This window comes from Carcharodon carcharias, chromosome 14 (assembly GCF_017639515.1).
Source record: "Carcharodon carcharias isolate sCarCar2 chromosome 14, sCarCar2.pri, whole genome shotgun sequence".
Lineage (NCBI taxonomy): Eukaryota > Metazoa > Chordata > Chondrichthyes > Lamniformes > Lamnidae > Carcharodon > Carcharodon carcharias.
The window spans coordinates 44,711,929-44,738,591 of record NC_054480.1 but is presented as its reverse complement, the minus strand read 5'-3'; the positions used below and the strand labels follow the sequence as shown (position 1 = coordinate 44,738,591).

The window sequence follows — 26,663 nt, the reverse complement described above, 5'->3', positions numbered from 1 at the left end:
GAGGAATTATTTCCTCATACCTTTCATGTTACCTTAACAGAATACCTTGTGATCCCATTGGATCTGTTCTAAGCACAATTCAATTATGCTAGTTGATGGCACTGATTCATAGGAAATTCATTGGATATATACTAATTAGTTTGCACCGAAACTTGAACAACTTCATCTCAGCCAAACAGGCACAGTTATGAGAGTAATTTCCCAAAACCTACCTTTCATCTATTCACAAAACCTACTTTTGCCACTTCCAATCCTCCAGAAACTTTGCCCTGCATAGGCCTTCCCTTTCTTAAGAGTGGACACATTCTTGGATTTTTAGGTTTTTGATGTTTGGAGTAAATTCTGCATCTAACTGCAGTCCCAGAGTCTATGATTTCCCATCATCATTGTCAAATAGGGGTGTCAAGGCCTTCAAATTTAGTGAATGATATATGGTGTGGGAGGTCTTGTGGTGCAGTGAGCTTTGTCCCTGCCTCAGAGCCAGACACTCTGAGTTCAAGTCCCACTCCAGTACTTAATGGCTGAGGAAGATGTGTTCATAACACAGTCAAACTGGTTAAGTAGCAATTTGTAAACCATTTGAGCATATGTCAATAGCAGGTGGAAAGAGTGAGCAAGATTCCTGGTCATCCTTTGTGATGTAAAGAAATTGGAGCCTCTACCATAGCTCCAGGATACAGCATGCATGCAAAAGTATACATTGCCACAGTAGCTCAGATTCCTTGGGAGGCCAGTTGGTTCAACTGGCTGGACAGTTGGTGGAGAACAGACTGGTACCAACAGCCTGGGGTTTGATTCCCCATTCCAGGTGGTGTGGATTCAGGACCTGCCTCCTTGCACTACCCTGCTGTGGCACTGTGGGTCACACTTGTCTGCGGGCAGAGAACTTAAGATAATCATATGGGTGACCAGTCTGTTGGTTACCTATTTATATTTATATGCTTGCTGAATCCACTTAGTGTGATTGTGATGCATCTCAAGAGCCATTCAAAATTAAAGTTGGTTAGATCATCGGATACTGCATTTGCACCACTGTGTCTTGTCAAACTTCCCTTGGGGATTAGATGCTCCACATCCTGAGCTTTTGTAAATTTTTTGTAATTGCAAATCAAACTGAATTGTAAAACTTAATAGAATATTCCTCTTTGTTCCTTTTTAACAGCATGACAGAAGATGAAAAACTAAATCCTTACATCAAGACTACAAGACTAATGGTGACTGAGGGACAATACAATGTTATAACTATATAATTGTTGTGCAGAATGAGTTTTGAAGGTAAAATTCAGAATGATGTGCAGGGTTGCAGTTCTGCTTTATTCACCCAGAGTTTGCAGTAATCTCTTGGGCGATGCATTAATCAAAAAACAAATCATTAATATATAAAATTTTCAAAGGCATAATTCAAAGAGAATGGGTGTCCTTTCACTGCCATAGCCAACATTCATCCCTCAGTCAACGTAACTGAAAAGATTATCTGGTCAATTATCACATGGTTGTATTTGGGATCTTGCTGTGTGCAAGCTGGCTACCACAATTCCTTAACTTTATAATGGTGACCGCCCCCTCGCCCCACCCTTGAACCTCTCTTAGCCGACCTGACTTGGTGAGGTTATTAATTTTGCCACTGCAGCTAGCCCCATTGAATTGAACTCAGCTTCCGCACTGATTACCGCCTCCCATGTACCTGAATAGCTTGACTGGGAACTCAACATCTGTACATTCCAAAGTGCTCTCCCTTCTCTTGTTAAATACTCCTGAAAACTAAAATGACATATGGGCGGCAGTAGTAGAAACAAATATAGGTAAATGTTATTAGAGATTCTTCTCATTAATATGCTATCATAAAGACAATGTCTTTTTAAACTGTTACAGATATTCCAGGCAACAAGTTATAATTTTCTGGTCACAGAAGGGCAAGGTCCCGGTCAGAGCAATGACAGAAACTCAATGCTTATTATTTGCCCACTTAAGGGCCTCAAGTGGCAAGAGTGCAGGAAGGCAATTCACAAGCCTTCCCACCGCAGACTTTATCAGGGTTGAGGTGGATATTTGGCAGGGTCCCCATCCACCATATTCCCACCTGATTATATGCCCCCCACCACTGAATCCACCAGTGGGAGGGCATAGGATTCCACCCATAAGTACTGCTAAATACTCTTACTGGCTTCGAAAAACTAATTTTATATTTATGGAATGTCAAATTCCTCCACAATATGATTAAAAATTCCATACATTTTGAAATAAATAAATGTTTTCTTTTTCTAAAGTCTGCTTATCATTATTTTAGCTTCCATTTTAATATTGTCCTTCCACAGCAACTTTGAAACCTGTGACCTCTGCTATCTAGAAGGACAAGGTAAGTAGATGCAAGGGAACACCATCACCTGTAAGTTCCCCTCCAAATCACACACCATCTTGACTTAGAATTATATCATTGTTTCTTCACCGTTGCCGGGTCAAAATCCTGGAATTCCCTTTCTAGCAGCTTTGTGTGTGTTCCTACAACACATGGTGATGTACTTCAAGAAGGCAGCACATCACCACCTTCTCAAGGGCAATTAGGAATGGGCAATAAATGCTGGCCTAGCCAGCAACACCCACATCTCATGAACGAATAAAATAAATCTATCTTGGTATCTGAAAATTTAAATTAAAAGTGAAGGATTTTAAATGCTTTTAATTTCCTGGTATGTGTGCTCTATGTGTAAATACTCAATTTGATTTGTTGCCAACTGTTGCTGACATCACTGCTGCTGAATGCCAAGACACCAGATTTCTTGACACCAGATTTAAACTGCCGTGGGGAAAGGGGAAATTCCTGTTACAGAGATTGCTAGATCTTTGTCAGCAGCTTTCTTTGATGTCAGCAGCAAGCACCCCTGTTTTGCCACTTACCTGACTGCAAAATAGAGGCCGACGTTTCAAATGTTCTGTAGAAAGGCAATCAATCTGAAATGTTAACATTGTTTTTCTCTCCACACTTGTTACTGACCAAAGTTAGCAACTTGGTCAACAAAAGAAAGCTCTTATCCAAGCTAAATAAAGTTTTCTGATGCAAAAGCTGGGAATGCTTAACAGCAAAGTGGCCATTCATATAGATTATTCATTATAGGAAATACAAAAATTGCTGACTGATACCTGATTGAATTTCAAACTAAAAATTTTACTGACATAACCATGGAGCCGATTTTAATGCATTCAACTCCACCCAATTGTGGGAAGTTAAAATCAGGCCCCATGTATTTATTTATGCATGTGATATTTATTCATTAAAGAACCAGGGCATTTACTTATTTTCAAGTAACCAATCACAAAATATTAACCTGATGCAGGCACCATGCTTCCAGACCCACCAGTGTCTTGCCATGAGCTCCAAAGACTTCTTCTCATCAACCATGAGGTGCTTCAGATGACCATCTTGCATCGTGTGCTATTTTCTCCAGACACGAGAATAAGTAAATTAGGTGAATTTAGCAATTGAAGAGTGTGGGTCAAGTGGCATGAAAGAGCTGAAATTATGTGATGGTATTATGTTGTTAAAATGAAAGAAAGGCTTTAAGGTTGTGTGTGCAAGTGAATGCTATAAAGGGACATAGGTAACCATACAATTAGATCTCGAGTTACTGCCCTCCTTAACCACACTGCATTGTGAAGGGTTTTTTTGCATAACTATTACTTTTGGAAGATAACAAGTGTGTTGGTACCCAAGAAATAAACGGGAAACCTTTTACTTAAAGGGTTACCTTGTCTGCTTTGGTCATGTTATTGAACTTTTTTCAGTACTGGTCATAGGAACATAGGAAGTAGGAGCAGGAGTAGGCCATTCATCCTGTCAAGCCCATTCCACCATTCAATTAGATCATGACTGGTCTTCCATTTCAACATTATCCCCGTCTCCTTTGATGTCTTTACTATATAGAAATCTATCGATCTCTGTCTTGAACATACTCAATGAACATGTTCTTATTGTTGTAAAAAGTGGTGCAACACACTACATAGAAACTGGAGCTCAGGTACCTACCTCCAATTGACATATTTTACATTTTATCTTAATGTGTTTCCTCAGTTTTAAAAATTGTAAAGGATAATAATTAATAATAAATAGGTAATGGAATAAACATAAATTATAGTCATTCATTTACTGTTTTCGTTGAAAAATGAACAGCTGGGGAATTCAATCCCCCAAGGCACCAGTAAAAAATCAAAATATGACTTATGTGTTACATGGCATTACATTAAAAATCCTATTCTTTGGCTTATCCTGAGCAATGCCATACATGAGCAAGTAAATATATTTATCCATCCACTTAGTCTTGCCCCCAAAAAGTCTGCATTTCTTTCAAAGCAAGACATAACGTTTTTATTATTTCAACACTTTGAGATACCCAATTTATGCCGTAAAAGTTTGTACAAAATGGAAAATGGCTTTTTTTTGCCACAGACAAACTAGTACAGTACAGTAACAGCATGTAAATCAATCAACAGGCACAAATATAGAACAAGAACCAATATGCGATGGATATTTTGCAAAAATTTTCTATGTTACACATTTTTTATTTTATTTACAAAACTTTAAAGGATCCCCAAATAAGTTTCAGCTGAAATGGTTTTGCTCACATTCTAATTTCACATACAGTTATTCGATTCTGGAGTGTTCACATTTTGTACAATAACTTCCCACTTTCTTTACCATCAGTCTCTCATTTCCCAACATCTTCAGTCAGATTTAACCAGCACAATTTCCCTTCATGCTTTATCAGGAAAGAGTCCTTCAAGGGACTTGGCCACCTTGTTACCTGTCACCCTCTCCAAATGAATGAATCAACTAGATTGCGCTCTGAGATAGTCCAACATGATAAGGCGCTACATACATGCAACTCAAGATCCCTTTTACTTTGTGTTTCAAAATGTATTTTGAAATCTGTAAGAAATGAAAGCTTTATTCAAATTGCAGCAGTTATACTAAACAGATTCACTTTTCACTTAAAAATGATCAGTTTTTTTTAAAAAAAGAGAAAAAATCTTAACAAAGAAATAGATAAATATTGAAAGATTACATTGAATTTCCCTGTCATTCATTACAAATAATTTTCATAAAGGAGTTAAATATTCTTTCTTGAAGGTTCACTTGACGTTACAAGAACATGGAACGGTCCTGAAAAACAGCCAGAAGCATTGGTACTCTTCACAAAAAATTGCAACCAAAACCTGATTAAAAACTCACAAAACTGTTACATTTATTACCCAGAAAATTCATATACAGACAGTATATATAAAATAAAAGGTAGCAGAAAAAGAGTTCTAGACTGTAATGTCATCTCAGGGTTCAGTTGATGTGATCAAAATTAAACACCTAGATCATCTTATCACTCATTCCCAGTTTATCTGTTATTCAATACATTGTGGTGGAATATGGATTTGTGCCAGCAATCTTCCTGCTGTATGCTACTAATCTCAGCCTCAGTAATTGTGAAGAGATGACACGTACAGGGCAATCTATTCCCTAAAAAACACTATCTGAGGGTAATTTATTACGTGCTGCTCTCAGGTATCTCACTGCAGACAGTTCAACAGCCAGATCAGGAAGTGATCTGTCACCCATAGTTTTAAGTGCAGTAAGTGAATGACACAAGAGGACTTCATAAAAGGGCGAGGGAAGAATTGAAAATCTTTTCAATTGTGAAAAAATAGTCGTAAAGACATTTTCACTTACTGTGCTACAAAACTGAATATAGGCAATCTATCTTCAGCCAAAGGATTTGGCTCAACATTTTATCCTTCAATCATAAACTGACTGATCATTAATCTCATGGCTATTTGTGTACTGTTGAGAATGGCAGGAAAAAAGTTTAAATTTTGGTGTGAAAGAAAATATGATGAACCCCTAAACTTAAACAGTTAGGATACTGTTCAGCTGAGAGACTGTAAACATTTCTCAAATTATGGTGTTTATAGACTATAATAAGATCACACACTTGTAACGCAGGTAACAATTTCTTTAAAAACTAGGAGCTCAAAGATACTGAACATGAATATATGGTTTCAACTTAATGTGGGGAGAGAGGAAAAACAGTGACATTAAAATATTTCTGATCCACTTCTTTTCGCTAGTTTAGCTTATAAGTATTGATCTGATCATTTTAATAAACATACAGCAGTGTAAAAAAAGGTATATGACGTGAAAAGTGTAACTTGCTATAGAAACACTACTACACCAGTTTTGTTTTGTATAGCTCATACATTCAAATAACCACACTTTCACCATGAATAAAAATGGTACCTTATGTTGTGGCTGCCACTAAAGCGCAAATGCAATAATTCTTTTACACATAGTATTTAAATCCATTTTTAAAAAAAGAAATCAGCTTGCTTATAGTGTACCCATTTGTTTGTATTTGCCTGGTTTGCTTTTCATATGTGAGAAAATCCTAAATCTTTGCAATCATGTACCAGCCTTATTCTAAATACAATGCAGATTGTACAATATTGAGTTGTAAACAAATTACAACAGCCAAATATTTACAAATTCTCCATATTAACCATGTGATTATCCAAACAGCACAATACAGTAAAATAATTGTTAGAAAACAGTGAGAGCACCTACTGTAAAGTAAAACTGCCATTAATAGTCAATTATAGATTTTTTAAAGCAACCACAAGACAACATTTTGAGTGTAATTAGGTATTAAAGCACACAAAATACAGTGCAGAAAAGCTCTGTAAAATGCATTATAAACAACTCTACCAAGCATATCTGATAAATGTCTTTATTTTTGTACTTAAGCCAAAGTCTGAAAAAGAATTGAGACACTTGCTCCTGCTCCATGATTTTCCTGTTTCCATTCTAACCAATTATTACCATTTGGTGACGCTGTGTAGGTTTAACCATAGCATAACAGAAGCCATCCTTGTACTGTTCTCAAAAGTTACATTCAGTAGCAACAAGGCTTTTAAACAAAACAAAAGGCTATGGTTTCTGTTCATGTTCTTCACTTATTGATGTTACCTGTATAGTGGTGTGTCCTTCTGCTGATGTGGTGGTTTCAGCAGATGGCACAGCCATTAGTGTGCTTCCAACAGATGCCATCTGGGTAGTGTTATGGAGTGCAGCATTGAGGCCAGGGACTGTAGTGAACAGCTGGATTGGGCTGACTACTTTCAACACTGTGTTACCATCCTGGATGGCAGCCGTGCTCAAGACTGCCAGATTGGATGCCTCTGGGTGGATCTCAACTGTATTAGGTATCCCAGAGCTTGAAGATGCCAGAACACTGTATCCTCCAATCAGTGGCGAAGCTGTGGCATTAAATGTTGCTGTGTGTGGTGAAATCTTGCCAACTGCAGAGACTGGAATGGTGGATAACGTTGCCATTTTTCCTATATTTGTTAGCTGAGACAGAGGCACTCCAGAAGCCAACGTAATCTGGCCTGATTGTGATGTTGTGACCATATGAGCCGCCACTGTTGCTGGTCCTGATGTTGCTCTTGTAAGGCGAGGCCGTTTTGAAGGAGGTGCTGCTGCAATTGGAGTCAAGGTCATGAGAACATTGTTTAGGTGCTGAGATTTGTGCTTTAATTCTTTGGCTCGTTTACGATGTTCATCACATTGTTGTTCCAAAGCTAAAACAAATATAAAGCAAAACACATCTAAAAGGAATGCTTGAAGCCTTTTAGTACAATGCAAAAATGTTAATTTAAATCTTAACTTGTTACAAGAGTGCAATATGCCTATTACCACAGTACTCTGTGTAGAATTACACAGAATGTACACTACAGCACAGATCATTCAACTCAACCAGTTCAAGCCAATTATTATGCTCCACATGAAATCTCTTCCATCCTATTTCTTCTAACCTATCAACAGAATCTTCTATTCTTTCTCTCTAATGTGTTCATCAAGCTTCCATTTAAATGAGTCTACACTATTCTCTTCAACTTTTCCTTGTGCGAGGGAGCTCTACACTCTAAATATTTTCTGGGTGAAGACATTTCTTTTGAATTCCTTATTGTACTTAGTATAGTTATGGCCCCTAGTTCTGGTCTCCCCAACAAGTGGAAATATATTTTCTATATCTACAACATCAAACCTTTTCGTGATCTGAAGGACTTCGATCAGGTAACCTGGTCCTTTTATTTTCTAGAGGAAAGAGTCCAACCTGTTAAATCTTTGCTGATAAGTATAACCTCTCAGTTCTGAAATCCTTGAATGTCCCTTTTGCACATTTGCCAGTACCTCTATATCCATTTTATAATATGGAGATCAGAACTATGTACAGCACTCAAAGTGTGGTCTAACCAAAGTTCTATACAAATTTAGCATAACTTCTCTGCTTTCCAATTTAATTCCTCCAGAAACGTACCACCCTGCTGTTTGTTTTTTTGATCACCATATTAACCTGTGTTGCTACATTTAGTGATACATGAATCTATACCCTTGGATCCCTTTGCTCCACTACCCCATTTATTCTCTTAATTTTCCAAGGAGTATTTTTCCTAACAAAATGCATGTTATATTGCAAGATTGTTATTACAATGCAAAATGATTTCTACTCTTAGTTTGTACCAAACTGCACATAGGGCATGATCTTTTGGCTCAGCTTGCGCAAGAGTCGGCAGCGCGCCCACCGACAATTAAGAGGCCTGTTAAGAGCATTAATGTATTAATTAACTGTGATTTTTCGCTGCCTGTCTAACGTTATGGTTGGCGGGCGGGTGAATCAGCCAGGAAACCTCATCCAAGGGCAGGATGAGGGTTCAGATATTAATTAAAAATGTTTGGACAGAATTTTTATGATCTATATTTTCATGTGAGTGAGTCTGATGTGTAGAAGTTTTGTCTGCATTCTCAAAGCTTTATTACATGGTTTTAAATTCTTCAGCTCCCTGCTTTCAGGGAGCTTTCGTTGCGCACTCCCCTGCACCCACGCTGACATCAGCGCTAGCCCTCCTCCCACTTCCACACCAACAGCACTGAGCCTTTCAGCGTGTGTTTCACACTGGCTGGCCGTTATTTGGCCAGCCAGTGCGAAATCGTGGTGGGGGGCTGATCACGGGGGGCGGGCCGTTTCCCGACCACTCCCGAGCCTGTCCACCACACCCACCTGACGACCTCAAAGTCCTGCCCATATTGTTTGCTAATAATAGTTTCAGAGTACGACTATCTTCCAACTACAATTCAACAACCTGAAATAGCTCTTCTTAGTCAAGTCTACCTGTTATTTACTTGCTATTTACATCAAATCCCACTTTATTTAGCTGAAAAAAAAACGAATAGATTGGGTGGGCTGAATTATTTGCTGAGGCTGGTAGGTCTAGTTGTGCAGTGGGCAGCGTTCCTACCTCTGAGCCAGAAGCTCTAGGTTCAAGTCCCCCAGGACTAGATGGCAAAGGAAGGTATGTCCCATAGGTATGTGGCCAAACAGCTGTGTATCAAACTGCAATTCTTCCCAACACATGCCAATGGCATGTGGGAGTGGGAGAGATTCCTGGTCAGCCATGTGATAGAAAGAAATTGGAGCTCCTACCATCACTAACCGTAGCTCCAGACTACAACATGCATGTAAAAGTGCATGTTGTCACAGCAATTCAAATTCCTTGAGCGAACTGAAACACACCATCACTGAGGGTGAACTCCCCCACACAAGCGTAAATTTTGGGGGTGAGCCTGTCTGCACTGTAATTTTTGTAATTTTTCAGGCGATTTCCCTGTAATTAGTATGAGGAATGATGTCCATCTGCATCCAAGGGGAAGTCCCTCCTAATAGAGCTGCCAGTTAATCAGTGGCCAGCACCCCTGCGTCACACCAGGATCGGTTGCCACTGTCGGTATTGCAGGAGACTCGGGAGGAAGAGAAACCGTGGATGTTCCTAAACAAGGTAAGTCCAGGATCTTGCTGGGGCCAGATTGGCAAGCCTGGCAAGGAGGGATAATGGGGCATGTTGGACCGGGGGGGGGTGCGGAGGCGGAGAGATATAGGATGGATGTGGGGAGAGAAAACTGTTGGTGAGGGAAGCCTCCAAACATCATGGGGGACTGGGATGGAGGCACCAACCCTTTCACCAACCAGCAGGCACAAGATTCCTGCCAGGCTACATGTTGGGCAGACTTCTCCTACCACCATTGGAAGAGCAGCAGGGTGAGGCTTTAACTGGGCATTATTTTCCCACTTTGAGCCTCAACTGAGCCACGGGCAGGTGAAACAACTGACTGTTGTAAAACGGATACATTATCAGTTTAGGAAGAAAAATTTGGGACAGCCCACTGCTTAATCACAATATTTTCCCTCTTGCTGATTAAGTTATCTTATAATGTTTAAAAATAGGAGTACAAAATGACACATTTACAAAGCTGGTTTCAAAAGCAGTTCAGTATTATAAATTAATTTACATATCAACAAAAACTTTAATTCAACAACCAAAACATTTAATTATCAACTCATTCTTCCAATACATTTTTTTCTTGCTGTCATGCAACATTTCTGATAGATATTTCCTTCTCAGTATTTTATCTAACTCCTTATTACAGGTAATTTGTTTGCTAAGAAAATATGTATCACACCTTTTAAATGATTCAAAGCACGAATTTCTGGCAGTTCATGAAAAATGGTTATCATCCCACCTGCATGTGATTGTATGCAGGACTGGGAACTAAATAAATCCCAAAATAACTATACATACCCAAGTTTGATGTGGAAGTGCATAAGTATATTTTTCTCTTATACATTTCTTCACTCAAGTATTGTCATACAGTGACAAAGGTAAGCAGGGAGAAAATGAATACACTTTGTCTACATTTTGAGTGTAAGATTTACATGAATGGCCTGCAGACCCATCTTCTGTATTGGCCAAGAGCTGAAGCAAGGCCAAGCCATTTCAGAGATAAGCAGTTACAAAATTAATGTCTGGTTCACCTGAGTTTACCAAAAAATTCAACATTCTTTGTTCAGAGTTCTGCTGTACAACAAGACTACTGACGTCGATTCCATTTGATGAAATATTTGGTAACAATCTGGGGGGGAGCAGGGTTAGGGAAGGGGAATTTTGACAGGCACGGGGGCATATATGGGTGCATGCGGGGAGTTAAGTGTGCAGCTGTTGGGTAAGGCTTTAACTATTTATAATGAGCAATTAAGTGCTGTTTTAACCAAGGATTTTGCATTTAACAGGCAGTGAACTGATTTCCCAAGCTGTGTGGAACTCGCCAGGGTCCACAAGGTGAGTGCACAGCGGAAGAGCAACTTCAGTGAAACACACTGGCTGGGAAGCGTTAGATCAATGAAACTGAAGAACTGAAGCAATGGAAAGGTGAAAGAATGTCAGTGCTTGATGGGTGATTACCTACTTTTTGGAATTCACTTCATTCACCTTCAGCTTTTCTTCCCCGCTGCCAGCCTTCACCATGGCATGTGAGTAGCTCATACAGCTCTAGCTTGCACCTCTGACAAAGAGCAAGAGGAACAGCAGCAGATTCATTAATAGCACCAGCAGCAACCTTCTCCTCAGCTACTTGCAGCTCCAAAGGAGAGAGGAGATGGACACAGAGATCCAACTCCAAGGAGGTGAGACCCCCAATGCAAGGTCTATAGGCAGAGGATTAGTTCTCTCAACAGGTGTGAGCACCAGTACCTCAATTGTTGCTGACATCTGCAGCCTCCTGGAACAAGACCTCCTCCCCAGTTGAGCAGGTGGTCATGCACTGCCAGAGGCCATCAAGGTGCCACTCACTGGAAGGCCACCCACAGGTTTTTGTTGTGTGCTTGCAAGGACACGGAAGCAGAGAGTTAAGTGTCAGCAAAGACTTGTGTGGATAGCAGGGAAGGGCAACATTTACATGTTTTTAAATGAATTTAAAACATGGAAACAAGAGAGCAATAAGATGAGCGTGAACATAAACATTGCTTGCTCTGATGAGGATGTGAGGTGCCTGGAGAAAGAGAGAAATGCGTGCAGCTGTAAGGTATGTTGTTCTGAGGAGTGCTATGCAGGAGAATGCTGGAAAAGTCAGAGTTTAGGGCTTGGCATCTGAAATTGTTACACTATTCTCCTTTCTCACACTGCTGAGGTCCCTGGCGGACTGTCTCCAGTTTGAAAGAACCACAATTCTGCTGATTTCCTCAGTCATTCCCATCCATGCCTACATGGTTGGAGAGGTTGTCCTCTTCCAACTGTCCTTGGGAAGGATCTCCCCACTTCAGTCCCTCAGATTCTGCTGCAGGACCTCCAGGTAAGAGTGAGAGACCCAGGTAGCACCCTTCCTAGGTCACCTCTCTATTCCTGTGGTTGCTGCAGTCCCAGAAATCCATGTGTACGTGAGCCATTGTAACCCACATTGTAGTCCCTTTAATTAGAAAGTCTTCCTTTGAAAGAATTGACATGTCATCCCACCTTCCTCCCTGCTTGGTCGGGGAACATGGAAACAGTATATTAATGCTATGGTTCGGTTAAAGAGCTTTGGGAAAGCCCACTGAAGAGTTCAGCGAGTTTCTGATCCACTAATGGTCCCACCATTTTGGCAGGGACAAAGGTAAGAGAACTCTGTCCTTGACTCTATTAAATTAATTTGTCAACCACTAATATTTCTAAAGCAGAATTAGAAGTCTTTTTTTTAAAGAAGCTAGAAATACTAACACAGTGGCTTCTACTTCCATGTGAAACAGATGATGCAATATAATAATTCCAATTTGGTATTTTCAAACATTTTGCAATCCAATTATTTAAGTGATTAGTACTTGGGCTGCCTACTTACATTTACTGCTGATGTGACTTTAACACGGGGGCAGGATTTTGCTCTTGGCGTGTGAGTTTGGCGGGGGTGGGCAGGGGAGGTTGGGAAGCCAACTGCCGCCCGCACCGCGATTTCATGCAGGCGGGCCAATTAAAGCCCACCCTGCATGGATCGTGAGTGGCAGTGCTCAGCGTTGCCTATGCTGGCAGGAGGAGGAGGCACAGAGCTGCCTCAGGGAGACTGAAGCACTGTGTAAAAAAAAAATGAAGAGAATAAAAATTTAATAAAACATATGCCCTTATGTGACTCTGTCCCATGAGCTGGGGCATGTTTTTAATTCAAAAATTAAGTTTTTATTTAATATTTATTTACTTCAGGAAACCTCATCCCGCTCTTGGATGAGGTTTCCTAAAAAATGTAAAGGTCGCTTAGACTTTTCACCTGCCCACCAACTGTTAGGTTGGACGGGCAGCATAAGTTTTAATTTAATTAGATTGTTAATGGCCTTAATAGACCTTTCAATTATCATCGGGCGTGCAGCTGACTCCGACGTGCGCCTACCGAATGAAAAATCATGAGGCTGCGCGATGACATGGGGATGCATGCCTGACGTCATCGTGCATCATTTTATGCTCAGGCGTGTCGGGCGTGTGCCCATATGCCAAGCGTAATATTCTGCCCAGGGTTTCTCAGCCAACTGATTATTAACAATATGAATATCGAGTAAATCCAGTCTGAGAGGTTCTAAATGTCACTATATTGCAATTTACCCTGAATTTACTGTTAATAAAGAACCATGTTATCATCATGCTAGACAAACTGGAATCCCATGAATGACCCAAACAAAAAAAAAATTTATACTGAACCATATAGGGAGATAAAAGCTTGGTCAAAGAGGTGGGTTTCAAAGAGCACCTTGAAGGAAAAGAGGGTGGCACGGCTACCAATGTTACAAAGATTAAAATAGGAAATGTGCAGGAGGCCAGAATCAGAAGAGCACAGAAATTTTGGGTTGTAGAGCTTGAGGAGGTTACAGAGATAAGGAGGGCAAGGCTATGGATGGATTTGAAAACAAAGATGAGAATTTTAAAATGGAGTCTTTGCCAGAACAGAAGTCAACATAGACTAGGGAGCACAGGGGTGATGGGTGAATGAGACTTGGTGTGTGTTAGGATAAGGGCAGCAGGTGTTTTGGATGAGCTCATTTACGCAGTCAGTTAGTAGTATTATTAATAAACGTCAAAAATATCTAGATTCAACATCTCAACAGAAAATGAGAGTGGTCAGAACATTGAATCCAATGTTTGTGTCCTTGGCATTCAATAAATCGCATGTCGATTTTCACATTAAACAAGTAAAACTATCTATGGTGAGGAGTTAGAATAAAGAACTAAGAAAGATATTTGAAAAAAGATGAAGTAATATTGTGAAGAATGAATGAAGCATGTGGTGGTTTAGGTGTATGCAGGTTAAAGTTTACATCATGTTACCACATAAATGCAAGCTTTTTATGTATTATGGGGTATAAGTTATTTTCCTTTTTAGATAGGACTGAACCTTAATTATTCTTCCATTATCTTATTTGGCAGTTACTTCATCTCAACAAATTTCATTTTTGGAACCAGATTTGTACAAAAATTTTACAAACCATCCCATGTGCACAGAAGTTCTGTTCTTGATCTAGCTCCAGTTATGTATTTTGTAAATTGAGTAATTTTTTGTGTTAATGCTCTTAATGCAGTTCATCAACGAACATGAAAAAAGGAAAAGACAGATACATAATGAAGCTTACAGCAACAAAAGGAAGCTATTCAGACCATTGCACTTTCTAGCCCTCTGGAAGAATTAGTGCACTAGTCCTATTCCCTGGATTTTACCCCATATCTTTTTACTCTTTTTCAAATATTAATCAAATTTCTTTTAAATAGGATTATGGATTCTGTTTCCACCACAAGTAATACATTATTGTCCTAACAATCCTCTGCATATATATAAAAATGCTTTACCACTTCCTTTCTTTATTTGATGATGATCTTATATTTATGCCCTCCAGTTCCCAAGTCAGCAATGAGTGGAAATACATTTCCCTGTTCGGCTTAACACTTTCATCAGCCCTCTTCTTAACTTTCTCTGTTGTAAGAAGAACTCTAGTTTCTCTAGTCCCTCTTCATTCCTGATATAATCTTATATGAAGCACTTATAAGAACAACAAAATACTAAAACAAATAAGTTTCATAGTTTTGTGAATCTAGGAAAAAACAAGTTGAGTAGTAGACTGTGAGAGCAGTCTTGTTTAAACACAAAGAGGATACAGGGTTACTAAAATGCAATTTTTAGAGCATTAGATTAACAATAACAATTTGCACTAATTTGGTAACTTTAATGTAGTAGAGTACACCAAGGCGTTTTACATAGGAAACAACGAGCAACGAGTATAGATAATCATATCAGTGTTGATACAAAAATGTTTGCAATAGAGATGAAGTTAAAGGTTGGAGATGAGATAGAGTGTACCTTTCAGGTGACAATCTTTTTCTTATATCTTATGTAAGTATGGGAGCATTGTTAGAATAGCTTCCCCATATATTGGAGCTGCATTCAAGTCTCAACAAACCTTGGTTTTATAAGGAGTTAATTGTGGTTGAGGGAAGAAATACTGGACATCAAAAATAAAGCAAGCTTCTTTGGGGCAGTTAAAGCTAGAGGAGATGTTAGAGTTCCATATGAGATTAACAGAGTTAGAATATCACTAGATAAAGAATGACTGAAGCTGGGGTCCTTAAAGTTAAGATGTGGCAGCTGCTGATTAAACTTGAGAAAAACAAAATTATTTTGGAACAACTGAAGGAAACAAGATTTTCAGTGTCCCTCTGAAGGCAATGCAGGAGATTAAGTTGTAATGTTTCAGTCTACAACAGAAATGGAGCACTAAAATGAAACCCAGGCTTCATTACCAAAATGCTTTCCAAATGCAATGCTGTTTTAATATTACTCTAGGGAAATGTGATTACTAATTAAAAAAAATATATATATATACTATAGTTATGTGAGAGCCAATAGGAATTCAGATTGATTAAGAATTGCAACAGCAAAGGTCATTGTCCAACTGACCTATTCCCCTATGTTAGAAAATAGTACAATTGTATGTGCCCTGTTGCAGCCAGCGTTGAGAAACAGTGGGGATAAAAAAAAATTCTAAATGCACACAGAATGCCAGGGACTGCTTTTTTGAATGCCGTATTGTTCAGATTGCAAGCCTTGAGTGTGTACTATCGCACTGAATGTCAATTGTAAGCTGATTGGCCTTTCACAGAAGTCAGTTACAAGATTGTAGTCATGTGACAGGCACAGGTCATGATTACTGGTGACATGAAAAGTCTAACAAGTTTTTGGTATTTTAAAACCAAGACTGCCTTAAAGAAAAAGGGAGGAGTGGGAACAAAGGGGAAGGGAGGGACAGGAACAAGTGGTGAGGAAGATGGGAAAGGAAAAGGCTCAAAGAGTGAGTGGAGAAGGGGTAAGGGGTAAGAGGAAATAGAAGAGAAGAAGGGAGGGAGAGAAAGGCAAAAGGGGAGAAGCAAAGGATGCAAAAGGTAAGGAGAAAATGGAGATTAAAAGGGGAAGAGGGGGTGGGAAGAAGAGAAGAACAAGGGGAATGGAAGAGGGAAGGGTCAGAGTAAAAAATACAGTTAAGGCAGGTTCAAAGACTACTTCGCTGGGGTGGGGCTGCCAGGCTCAAAAATTCCTTCTGAGGCAGAGGGAGATGCCAACTCTCATATGTTTTTCAGCTCGGGAAGGGGAGGGTTTGCCTGTCTGGCTTGCAAAAATACAATCCTCTGGTTCTCCTTGGTCTGACTGTCCACATCGGTTCAGTAATCCATGTACTGGCTGGCCTTCCTGGAGAAAGCATCTATCACTACCATGGCGCAGAGACGTGCGGCTGATTGGGAGATGCCACATGTCTCCAGTGGGCCTAAGGAATGAAACTAAGACATAAAAATTAAGGGCCACAGGTTTCCTACGTCTCCCCACTGGCCCCTGCTCGCAGTCCCCTCTGCAACCTTCTACCACCTCCCCATCTCAAGGCTGCCCCTGCAGGTGGCCAGGAAGTTGTTGCTGTCTTGATCCGTATGTCTAACATTTCCCCCCACCTCAGGTTCTCCTCGCTGGGAAGTCTCTCCTCCTGAATAAATGATACTCATGGCACTTGGGCACTGTCTGTCTGACTAGGGTGACTTTCCTGTAGTTGGTGTAATGTTGCCCAACCCACCCCAACACCTTCAGGCCCCTCTCTTTGAGCACCCTGCCACAATCTCATAAAGGGTGCCTGAACCCCAAATCAATGCCTGGTCAAGAAGATTACTGAACTCTTTCAGTCTATGTGGGAGCAAGGAACCATCCCACATGAATACAAAGATGCCTCTAATGTCTACCTGTAGAAGCAAAAAGGAACTCACCAATCTTGTGACAATCAAAGAAGAATCTCACTCCTCACCAACGCTGGCAAAATCTTTACCAGAATCCTTCTGAACACTCTTAGTGTAACATCTCAACCAGGATATGTGCCTGAAAGTCAGTTCTTTTTCAGTAAAGGTCAAGGAACCACTGACGTACTTGCAGTTAGACAGCTCCAGCAGAAATGCCAAGAACAGAACATGGATCTTTAAACCACATTTGTTGACCTGACCAAGGCCTTCAACACAGGCAGCTCTGAAAGTCTCATGAAGAAATTTAGCTGCACTGAGAAATGCATAACAATGATTCGACAGATCCATGACAACTTATTCGTGGAATTGAGCAGGCTGCATGCTAGCACCAGCCCTTTTCAGCATGTTCTTCTCCGACATGCCTTCCATGATGGTGAAATCAGGTATCACATGTACGGGAAGCTGCGTGAGCTGAGATGACTCCAGGCAAAGACCAAGGTCTCCACGCACATATTCCTGATTTCCCATTTGTTGATGACTGTTTACTAGCTGCCAGATCTGAGCTGAACATGCAACATGGACTTGTTCTCCAATTCATGTGACAACTTCAACCTTACAATCAGCAGGAAAAGGACTGAAGTAATGTACTAGCCTTCTCCAGAAAAGCCCTACCTTGAGCCTAATGTTTCAGACCATGACCAAAACCTGTCAGCAGCGAATAAGTTCATTTATCTCGGTAATAGACTCTCTTGCAGTCTATATCGATGATAAGATACATGCAGGAATTGCAAAAAAAAGTGTAGCCTTCTGAAAACTTTGAACATCAATTTGGAATGAGGAATAAGTCTGCCTACCAAACTGAAAGTCTATACAGCAATAGCCCTTCCCACTCTGCTCTACGCATGCAAAACCTGAACTGTACCAGCATCACCCCAAAAAAGCTCTTTCACTTGAGCTGCCTTCAGAAGCTTCTGAAGATTAGATGGCAGGACAAAATACCAGACACTGAGATGTTCATCCAAGCTGGCATGCCAAGCATCCACATCATATTGAGTCTGTCATAACTGAGTTGGGCTGGTCATGTAGCTAAAATGCCTGTCTGTCGCTTACCAAAGCAAATCTTCTATGGACAGCTCGAGTCTGAGGTGCGCTCTCATGGTAGTTAAAGGAAGCATGACAAGGACACTGTGGCTTAGGAGATTTTATATTGGCCTCGAGTACTGGGAGAAGCTCGCCCAGGATCATTGCACCTGGCACAACCAAATAAAAAAAAGTGCAGCTTTCTTTGAAAGCAAGCACATATCAGAGGCACAGAAGAAAATGCAAGGAGAGAAAATCCGAAGACAGCAGCTCGTCCAAAACTCAATCATCTGCAGTAGCCAGTCCTATTTGCAACAGAACCTTCAGGACACAGATCAGTCTTAGCAGACACCTATGTACTCACTGGAATCCTACCAAACACCCCAGATGATGGATATGGTTATCTTCACCTCAAAGGATGGATAACTACACCGGCTGCCACCATGAGCTTTTGTTCACTGGGTGTGAATCACCAGGTGAAAGCACAAATGTTTCTCTAACTAGTCCCACTGAAGTGCGAGTATCTGAGCTGATGCATGATTTGCATGAGTCCTGTGATGGTGCACCCTTAGACGGATTCAACTCCTCTGAGGAATCATCATCAGTAATTTCCATCAACTTCTGTTGCATGCATAAAGACTGTCAGAGGTTTATTTAAATTCATTTACGGGATGAGAGCATCCCTGGCTAGGCCAGGATTTATTGCTCATCCTTAACTACCCTTGAGAAAGCAGCAGTGAGCTACTTCTTGAACCACTGCAGTCCATGTGGTGTAGGTGCACCCACAGTGCTGCTGGGGAGGGAGGTCCAGGATTTTGACCCAGCAACAGTGAAGGAATGGTGATATATTTCCAAGTCAGGATGATGAGTGGCTTGGAAGGGAACTTCCAGGTGGTGGTGTTCCCATGTATCTGCTGCCCTTGTCTTTCTAGGTGGTAGCAGCCTTGGGTTTGGAAGGTGCTGCCTAAGGCTCCTTAGTGAGTTTCTGCAGTGCATCTTGTAGATGGTACTCTCTGTTGCCATTGTTCATCAGTGGTGGAGGGAATGAATGCTTTTGGAAGGGATGCCAATCAAACGGGCTGCTTTGTCCTGGTGTCATGAAAATATAATAATTTTCATAATATTGTTGTGATTTATTGTAAAGCTGAGTTAATAGTGGGGTTTGGATTAGTTTGTGTGTGTTTGTGTGCAGGGTTTCATTGAATAGGAGACAGCTGTTCTAGAGGTTTTGTGTTATCAAAAAGGAAGCTAGGTTTGAAATGCTAAATATGTAAACATGGTTGCAGTTTTAGAATGTGAGGTGTGAGGAAATTGCATTTTTATGTAAACCAGGGTAGTGTGAATTTCAAAGAGATGGTAAGATGTTACGCTTAACCAGAAGAAGCTAAGTGAATCAATATGTTTATTTTTCCCAGTACTGATAAAATTAGTACTGTGAAAAGATTTATATTATGAGAAAAGTAAGGTTGCAAAAACATATGGGAACAACGGAATTTGCATTAAAAGAGAGAAACATGTATAAAGGAAATGAGGTTATGTGTAAGGAAGAAGACATTCTAAGATCTAACACAAGTGTGAAAAGCCTCCAGCCTCTGTGCGTCAAGTTGGTATCCACAGGAACCGAAGCTAAGAAAACTCACTTTGAATATCACTATCCAGGGTATTGTGTGCTTTGCCTGAGTCTGTTTAAATCTATTTGTTTTTACTGTTACCTTAACAGAGGTGTAACTGGGAGCCCGATTAATTAGAGGATTTAGGGGTTATTATAGTAGTAATTTGTAGACCTACGTATGTGCTTAAAATCTTTTCTTTTATTAATAAATCTTTAATTTAATTTTGTAAGAAACCTCTAAAACTGGGTGAACCTATTGCTACAGAATTCAAGGCATGCATCTCTAAATAAAATACAAATTACAAAACAGTTGTGGCAGCTGTTTTAACTTTCCCTCTGAGATTTGAGCAGCTCGGCATTTACCATCCGCTGTGCCATAACAAAATTGGGGGCGCTTTGCAGGATTTATTTGAAATTCCTTAATTGGTTTGGAGTTGGTGAATCTTAGGTTACGAGTACAAGACACAATTAAAATTACCTCACACCAACTCCTGAATTCAAAGTGATGAGACTGCAAAAGTGGCTGTATCCATGGCTAAAACTTTTGTGGGGGTAGAAGATATAACTCTGATTGGGTAACAAAATGAATCTAAGGGTAAGTTAACAAAGTTGGCAGATAAGTTGCAGTTGAGGTTACCTGTAGGGGCCAAGAAAACAACATTGTTGAAGTGATAGCACAGCATTTAAAGTTGGAAGGGCTCCCTGCCAATAATGAGTCAGAGCTGGAAGTAGTGAGACTTCAGTTGAAAATGGAAAAATTGTAACTAGAGGCAACAGAAAAAGAAAGGGCAGAGAAGGAAAAAGAAAAGGAAAGAGAAAGGACATTCCAAATGGAACAGGCAGAAAGGCAGGAGAGAGAAAGAAAACAGGAAAGGGAATTAGAAATGGCAAGGTTAGAAAAGGAGGAAGGAGAAAAAAAGCAATAGAGAATTCCAGCTTAAAATACTGGCAGTTAAAAAAGAGACACCAAACGGTGCGGAAGGACTTCTTTCCAGATCAGAACCCAGTGGGGAGATCTTTAAATTTGTACAAGCTCTTCCAAAGTTTGAAGAAAGAGATGTTGAAGCATTCTTTATTTAATTTGAGAAAATAGCTAAACAGATGAAATGGCCACAGGAAAACTGGGCACGGTTGTTACAATCTAGGTTGGTGGGTAGAGCACATGAGGTTAATGCTTCAGAAGAAATCTCAGTGAACGATGATGTGATAATAAAGGCTATTTTGAGTGCATATGAATTGGTTCCTGAGGCATACAGGCATAAATTTAGGAATATGAGAAAACAGCCTGGGCAAATTTATTTGAAAGAGTAAAACAAAGTAATTTTGACCGGTGGATACGGGCATTAAACATACAGACGACATGTGCAGCTCTTAGACAAGTAATTCTTTTGCAAGAATTTAAAGATTCAATTCCTTCAGTAGTGAGAATTCATGTGGAGGAACAGAGGGTTGAAAAGGTAAGACAATCAGCAAAGATAGCTGATGATTATCAGTTAGCTCATAGGTCTAAACCTTTATTTGTCACCCTTTTAAATCAGAGAAGAATAGCAAGTGGGAAGATGAAAGGAAGGTGGGTGGTCAGGGAAGAGGAGTAGGTGGAAATTCCCAGGACGTTTTTTCTCAGAATAAAAAGGAAGGTGCTGAGGGTAGAAGCGACTCTCAAAAATTGAGGTGTTTTCATTGTAAAAAAGTTGGGCACACAAAGTCAGTGTGTTGGAAATTACAGAGAAAATCTGTTGGGATTACTGGGGTGCAGAAAAGTTTTAGAAGCAAAAGTACTGTGGGTTCTGAGGTCCAGGCACAGGAAAAACCAGTGGTTTGTATACAGATAAAACAGGAAGAATCAGTGATAGGTAAAGAAGTGGGCATGTGTTCACAATTTACCCAAGGGAGTTCTGAGGAGCAGGTTGCAGAATTTTTTGAAGATTTTGTATATGAAGAGGAAGTCTTTCCATGTGTACAGGGTGGAGTAGGTAAAGATATTAAAATTTTAAGAGACACAGGGGCTGGTTAATCCTTACTGTTATGGGATAGTGACATTTGTTGTTCAAAGAGATTATTGCAGGAACAGGTGATAATAAGTGGGGTTCATAGAGATGTTAAACCATTCCTTTGTAGAAGGTAAATTTAAAGAGTAAGTGGAAAACAGGTGAAGTGATTGTTGGAGTAGTGGAAAAATTGTCCATTGCATGGATTCAATTTATTTTAGGCAATGATATGGCTAGGTCCCAGATGTGGGTGATGCCTATGGTAGTTGAGCAACCTGTAGAGGTGTTTTCAACAGAAGTGTTGCAGAAAGAGCATTTTGGAGTGTTTTCAGATTGTGTGATAACAAGATCACAGGCTCACAGGTTGAAACAGGAAGAACAGGAATTTAAAAGGCAGGGGGAAGGTGTGGAAGTCCAATTAGCTGACACTGTTTTTGATAAGATTGTTCAGGAAGAAACAATGGAGGATAATGCAGCTGAGGTTTTTATCTCAATGCAGCTGCTAGAGTTACAGAAAAAGGATACACAAGTAAGACAGTTATATCAGACAGCTCACTCAGAAACTGAATGTATTCCGGGATGTTGTTACCTTAAGGGTAATGTTTTCATGAGAAAATAGTGGCCTTTTCATGTTTCAGCAGAAGAAAGCTGGAAGGAGTGCATCATCTTGTTATACCATTCGGATATAGAAATGAGAATCTAAAAAAGCTCATGAAATTCCAATGGGGGGACATTTAGGAATTAGAAAGATATAGGCGAAAATACAAAAACATTTTTATTGGCCTGGATTGCATAGAGATGTAGTCAAATTCTGGAGAACATGTCACAAATGTCAGTTGATAGGGAAACCACAAGCAATGATTAAGCCGGTACCTTTAATTCCAACTCCAGCATTTGAAGAACCTCCTATTGGGTTATGATTGATTGTGTAGAACCCCTCACTAAGACTAAAAGTGGGAATCAGTACTTACTGACAATAATGGATGTGTCTGCAAGGTTTCCTAAAGCGAAACCTTTAAGAAATATTACAAAAAAGAGAATTGTAGAAGAGTTGACTAATTATTTTTTACAAGATATGGTTCACCAAAAAAAATACAATCATATCAGGATTCAAATTTCATGTCACTGCTGTTTAAGGTAGTAATGAACAGTTTGAGGATAAAACAGTTTAAGTCAACAGCTTTCCATCCTGAATCACAAGGAGCTTTGGAAAGATAGCATCAAACTTTAAAAACTAGAATTTTCAGGTCGGCGTGCGGGGGCTGGGCCCGCTCACCGGCGTGTAAGATGACAGGCCTTAATTGGCCTGCCCACGTAAAATGGTGGCGCGGCCTCAATCGGATTCGCGCCCACCCCCGCACAACCCACCCCCCACATTTCTGCCATATGATGAGGGCATATAGTCAGGACTATCCATAGGATAGGGTTAGGGGAATTCCATTCCTGTTATTTACTATTAGGGATGGTCCTTAATGCATCGACTGGATATAGTCCTTTTGAATTAATCTATGGTCATGAGGTATGAGGACCACTGAACTTGATTTGTGAGAAATTGGTGGGTCAAAATTCAGAAACTACTCTCCTGGATTATATAACAAACTTCAGAGGGAGATTTCTAAGAGCATGTGAGTTGGCTAAGGAACATATAAAGATATCAGAGGAAGTCATGAAAGTGAAAGCAGACAGCAAAGCTACAGCTCGTCATTTTGTTGCTGGTATAAAAATGCTAGTTCTGTCACCAGTACTGGGTGAGTCATTAAAGGCAAGGTTTAGTAGGCCTTACAGATTTGAAAAGAAACTGAGTGAAGTAAATTATTTAAGAAATACTCCAGATAGAAGAAAGAAGCAGATGGTGTGTCATGTAAATATGCTTAAAAAGTACTTTGACAGGGAAGACCGAAAGGAAGTATTAGTGGTGGTAGAAAAAGAGAAAGGTAGAAATAAAGGATTCTGAAATAGACTTTCCTCTAACCAAATTGGATAATGAGCAGGTACTTGAAAATTTAAATTTTACATTGAATTACCTTCCAAGCAAGTGTCAAAGTGGTTTGGAGAAGTTATTGCAGTCGCACAAAGCTATTTGTGGGAATAAGCTAGGGAGGGCAAATTTAGCTATACATGATATGTATGTAAAAGTTTCGTCTTCGATAAGGTAACATCTTTATAGATTAAATCTGGCAAAGTTATCACAAGTCAGAAAAAAATTGAATTCATGCTTCAAAATGACATCATTTAATCTAGCTGCAGTAATTGGAGTGCACCTATTGTGATGGAACCAAAACCGGATGGAACACAAAGATTGTGTGCAGACTATCAAAAGGACATGTGTTTGTACATAACACTGGAAGCTGTCAAGTTTGCAGCTACACTCAACCAGGCAAGTGCAGAGTATTCCATCACACTCCTGACTTGTGCCTTCGAGATGGAGGTGGGGAGTCAGGAGATGAGTTACTCGCTACAGGTTTCCTAGCCTCTGACCTGCTGCTGTAGTTACAGTATTTATTGGCTAGTCCAGTTCAGATTCTGGTCAATGGTCCCCCCAGGATATTGATCATGGGAATTCAGCGATGAATATCAAGGAGCGATGGTTAGATGCTCCCTTGTTGAAGATGGTCATTGCCTGGCACTTGTGTGGCGAGAATGTTACTTTTTTTTAATTCATTCGTGGGATGTGGGCTTCTGACCTGCTGCTGTAGTTACAGTATTTATTGGCTAGTCCAGTTCAGATTCTGGTCAATGGTCCCCCCAGGATATTGATCATGGGAATTCAGCGATGAATATCAAGGAGCGATGGTTAGATGCTCCCTTGTTGAAGATGGTCATTGCCTGGCACTTGTGTGGCGCGAATGTTACTTTTTTTTAATTCATTCGTGGGATGTGGGCCTCTGACCTGCTGCTGTAGTTACAGTATTTATTGGCTAGTCCAGTTCAGATTCTGGTCAATGGTCCCCCCAGGATATTGATCATGGGAATTCAGCGATGAATATCAAGGAGCGATGGTTAGATGCTCCCTTGTTGAAGATGGTCATTGCCTGGCACTTGTGTGGCGCGAATGTTACTTTTTTTTAATTCATTCGTGGGATGTGGGCTTCGCTGGCTGGGCCAGCATTTATTGCCCATTCCTAGCTGCCCTTGAGAAGGTGGTGATGAGCTGCCTTCTTGAGCCACTGCAGCCCATGTGGAGTAGGTATACCCACAGTGCTGTTAGGAAGGAAGGGAGTTCCAGGACTTTGACCCAGCAATAGTGGAGGAACGATGATATATTTCCAAGTCAGGATGGTGAGTGACTTGGAGGGGAACTTCCAGGTGATAGTTTTCCCACCTATCTGCTGCCTTTATTCTTCTGGATGGTAGCGGTCATGGGTTTGGAAGGTGCTGTCGAAGGAACCTTGGTGAATTCCTGCAGTGTATCTTGTAGATGGTACACACTGCTGCTACTGTGCGTCAGTGGTAGAGGGAGTGAATGTTTGTGGATGTGGTGCCAATCAAGCGGGCTGCTTTGTCTTGAAGGGTATCAAGCTTCTTGTGCGTTGGGGGAGTTGCACTCATCCAGACAAGTGGAGAGTATTCTATCACACTCCTGACTTGTGCCTTGTAGATGGTGGACAGGCTTTGAGGAGTCAGGAGGTGGGTTACTCGTCGTACGATTCCTAGCCTCTGACCTGCTCTTGTAGCCACAGTATTTATATGGCTAGTCCAGTTCAGTTTCTGGTCAATGCTAACCCCCAGGATGTTGATAGTGGGGAATTCAGTGATGGTAATGCCATTGAACATCAAGGGGCGATGGTTGGATTCTCTCTTTTTGGAGATGGTCATTGCCTGTCACTCGTGTGGCGTGAATGTTACTTGCCATTTGTCAGCCCAAGCCTGGATATTGTCCAGGTCTTGCTGCATTTGGACATAGACAGCTTCAGTATCTAAGGAGTCATGAATGGTGCTGAACATTGTGCAATCATCAGCCAACATCCCCACTTCTAACCTTATGATGGAAGGAAGATCATTGATGAAGCAGCTGAAGGTGGTTGGGCCTAGGACGCTATCCTGAGGAACTCCTGCGATGATGTCCTGGAGTTGAGATGACTGACCTCCAACAACCACAACCTTCCTTTGTGCTAGGTATGATTCCAACCAGTGGAGAGTTTTCCCACTGATTCCCATTGACTTCAGTTTTGCTAGGGCTCCTTGATGCCACACTCTGTCAAATGCGGCTTTGATGTCAAGGGCAGTCACTCTCACTTTACCTTGGGAGTTCAGCTCTTCTAGCTATGTTTGAACCAAGGCTGTAATGAGGTCAGGAGCTGAGTGACCCTGGCAGAACCCAAACTGTGCGTCAATGAGCAGGTTATTGCTAAGCAAGTGCCGCTTGATAGTACTGTTGATGACCCCTTCCATTACTTTACTGATGATGCAGAGTAGACTAATGGGGTGGTAATTGGCCAGGTTGGATTTGTCCTGTTTTTTGTGTACAGGACATAACTGGGCAATTTTCCACATAGCCAGGTAGATGCCAGTGTTGTAGCTGTACTGGAACAGCTTGGCTAGGGGTGCGACAAGTTCTGGAGCACAAGTCTTCAGTACCATTGCTGGAAGACTGTCAGGGCCAATAGCCTTTGCAGTATCCAGTGCCTTCAGCCATGTCTTGATATCACGTGGAGTGAATCGAATTGACTGAAGACTGGCATCTATTATGTTGGGGACCTCTAGAGGAGGCCGAGATGGATCATCCACTTGGCACTTCTGGCTGAAGACTGCAGCAAATGCTTCAGCCTTATCTTTTGCACAAATGTGCTGGGCTCCTCTATCATTGAGGGTGGGGATATTCGTGGAGCCTC

The 26,663-nt window shown here is 40.7% G+C and overlaps 1 protein-coding gene across 5 annotated transcripts in view; it reads right to left on the bottom strand.

Moving 5' to 3' along the window:
* Nucleotides 1-4,337: 4,337 nt before the first annotated feature.
* gmeb2 (glucocorticoid modulatory element binding protein 2) overlaps nt 4,338-26,663 on the bottom strand; it is a 92,117-nt gene continuing 69,791 nt past the window's right edge. For all 5 annotated transcript variants that reach the window (XM_041205199.1, XM_041205202.1, XM_041205201.1 and 2 more), the window contains one exon: nt 4,338-7,620. In XM_041205199.1, the coding sequence (XP_041061133.1) occupies nt 6,968-7,620 (653 nt within the window). In that variant the 3' untranslated portion in view covers nt 4,338-6,967. The remainder of the gene's footprint in view (nt 7,621-26,663) is intronic.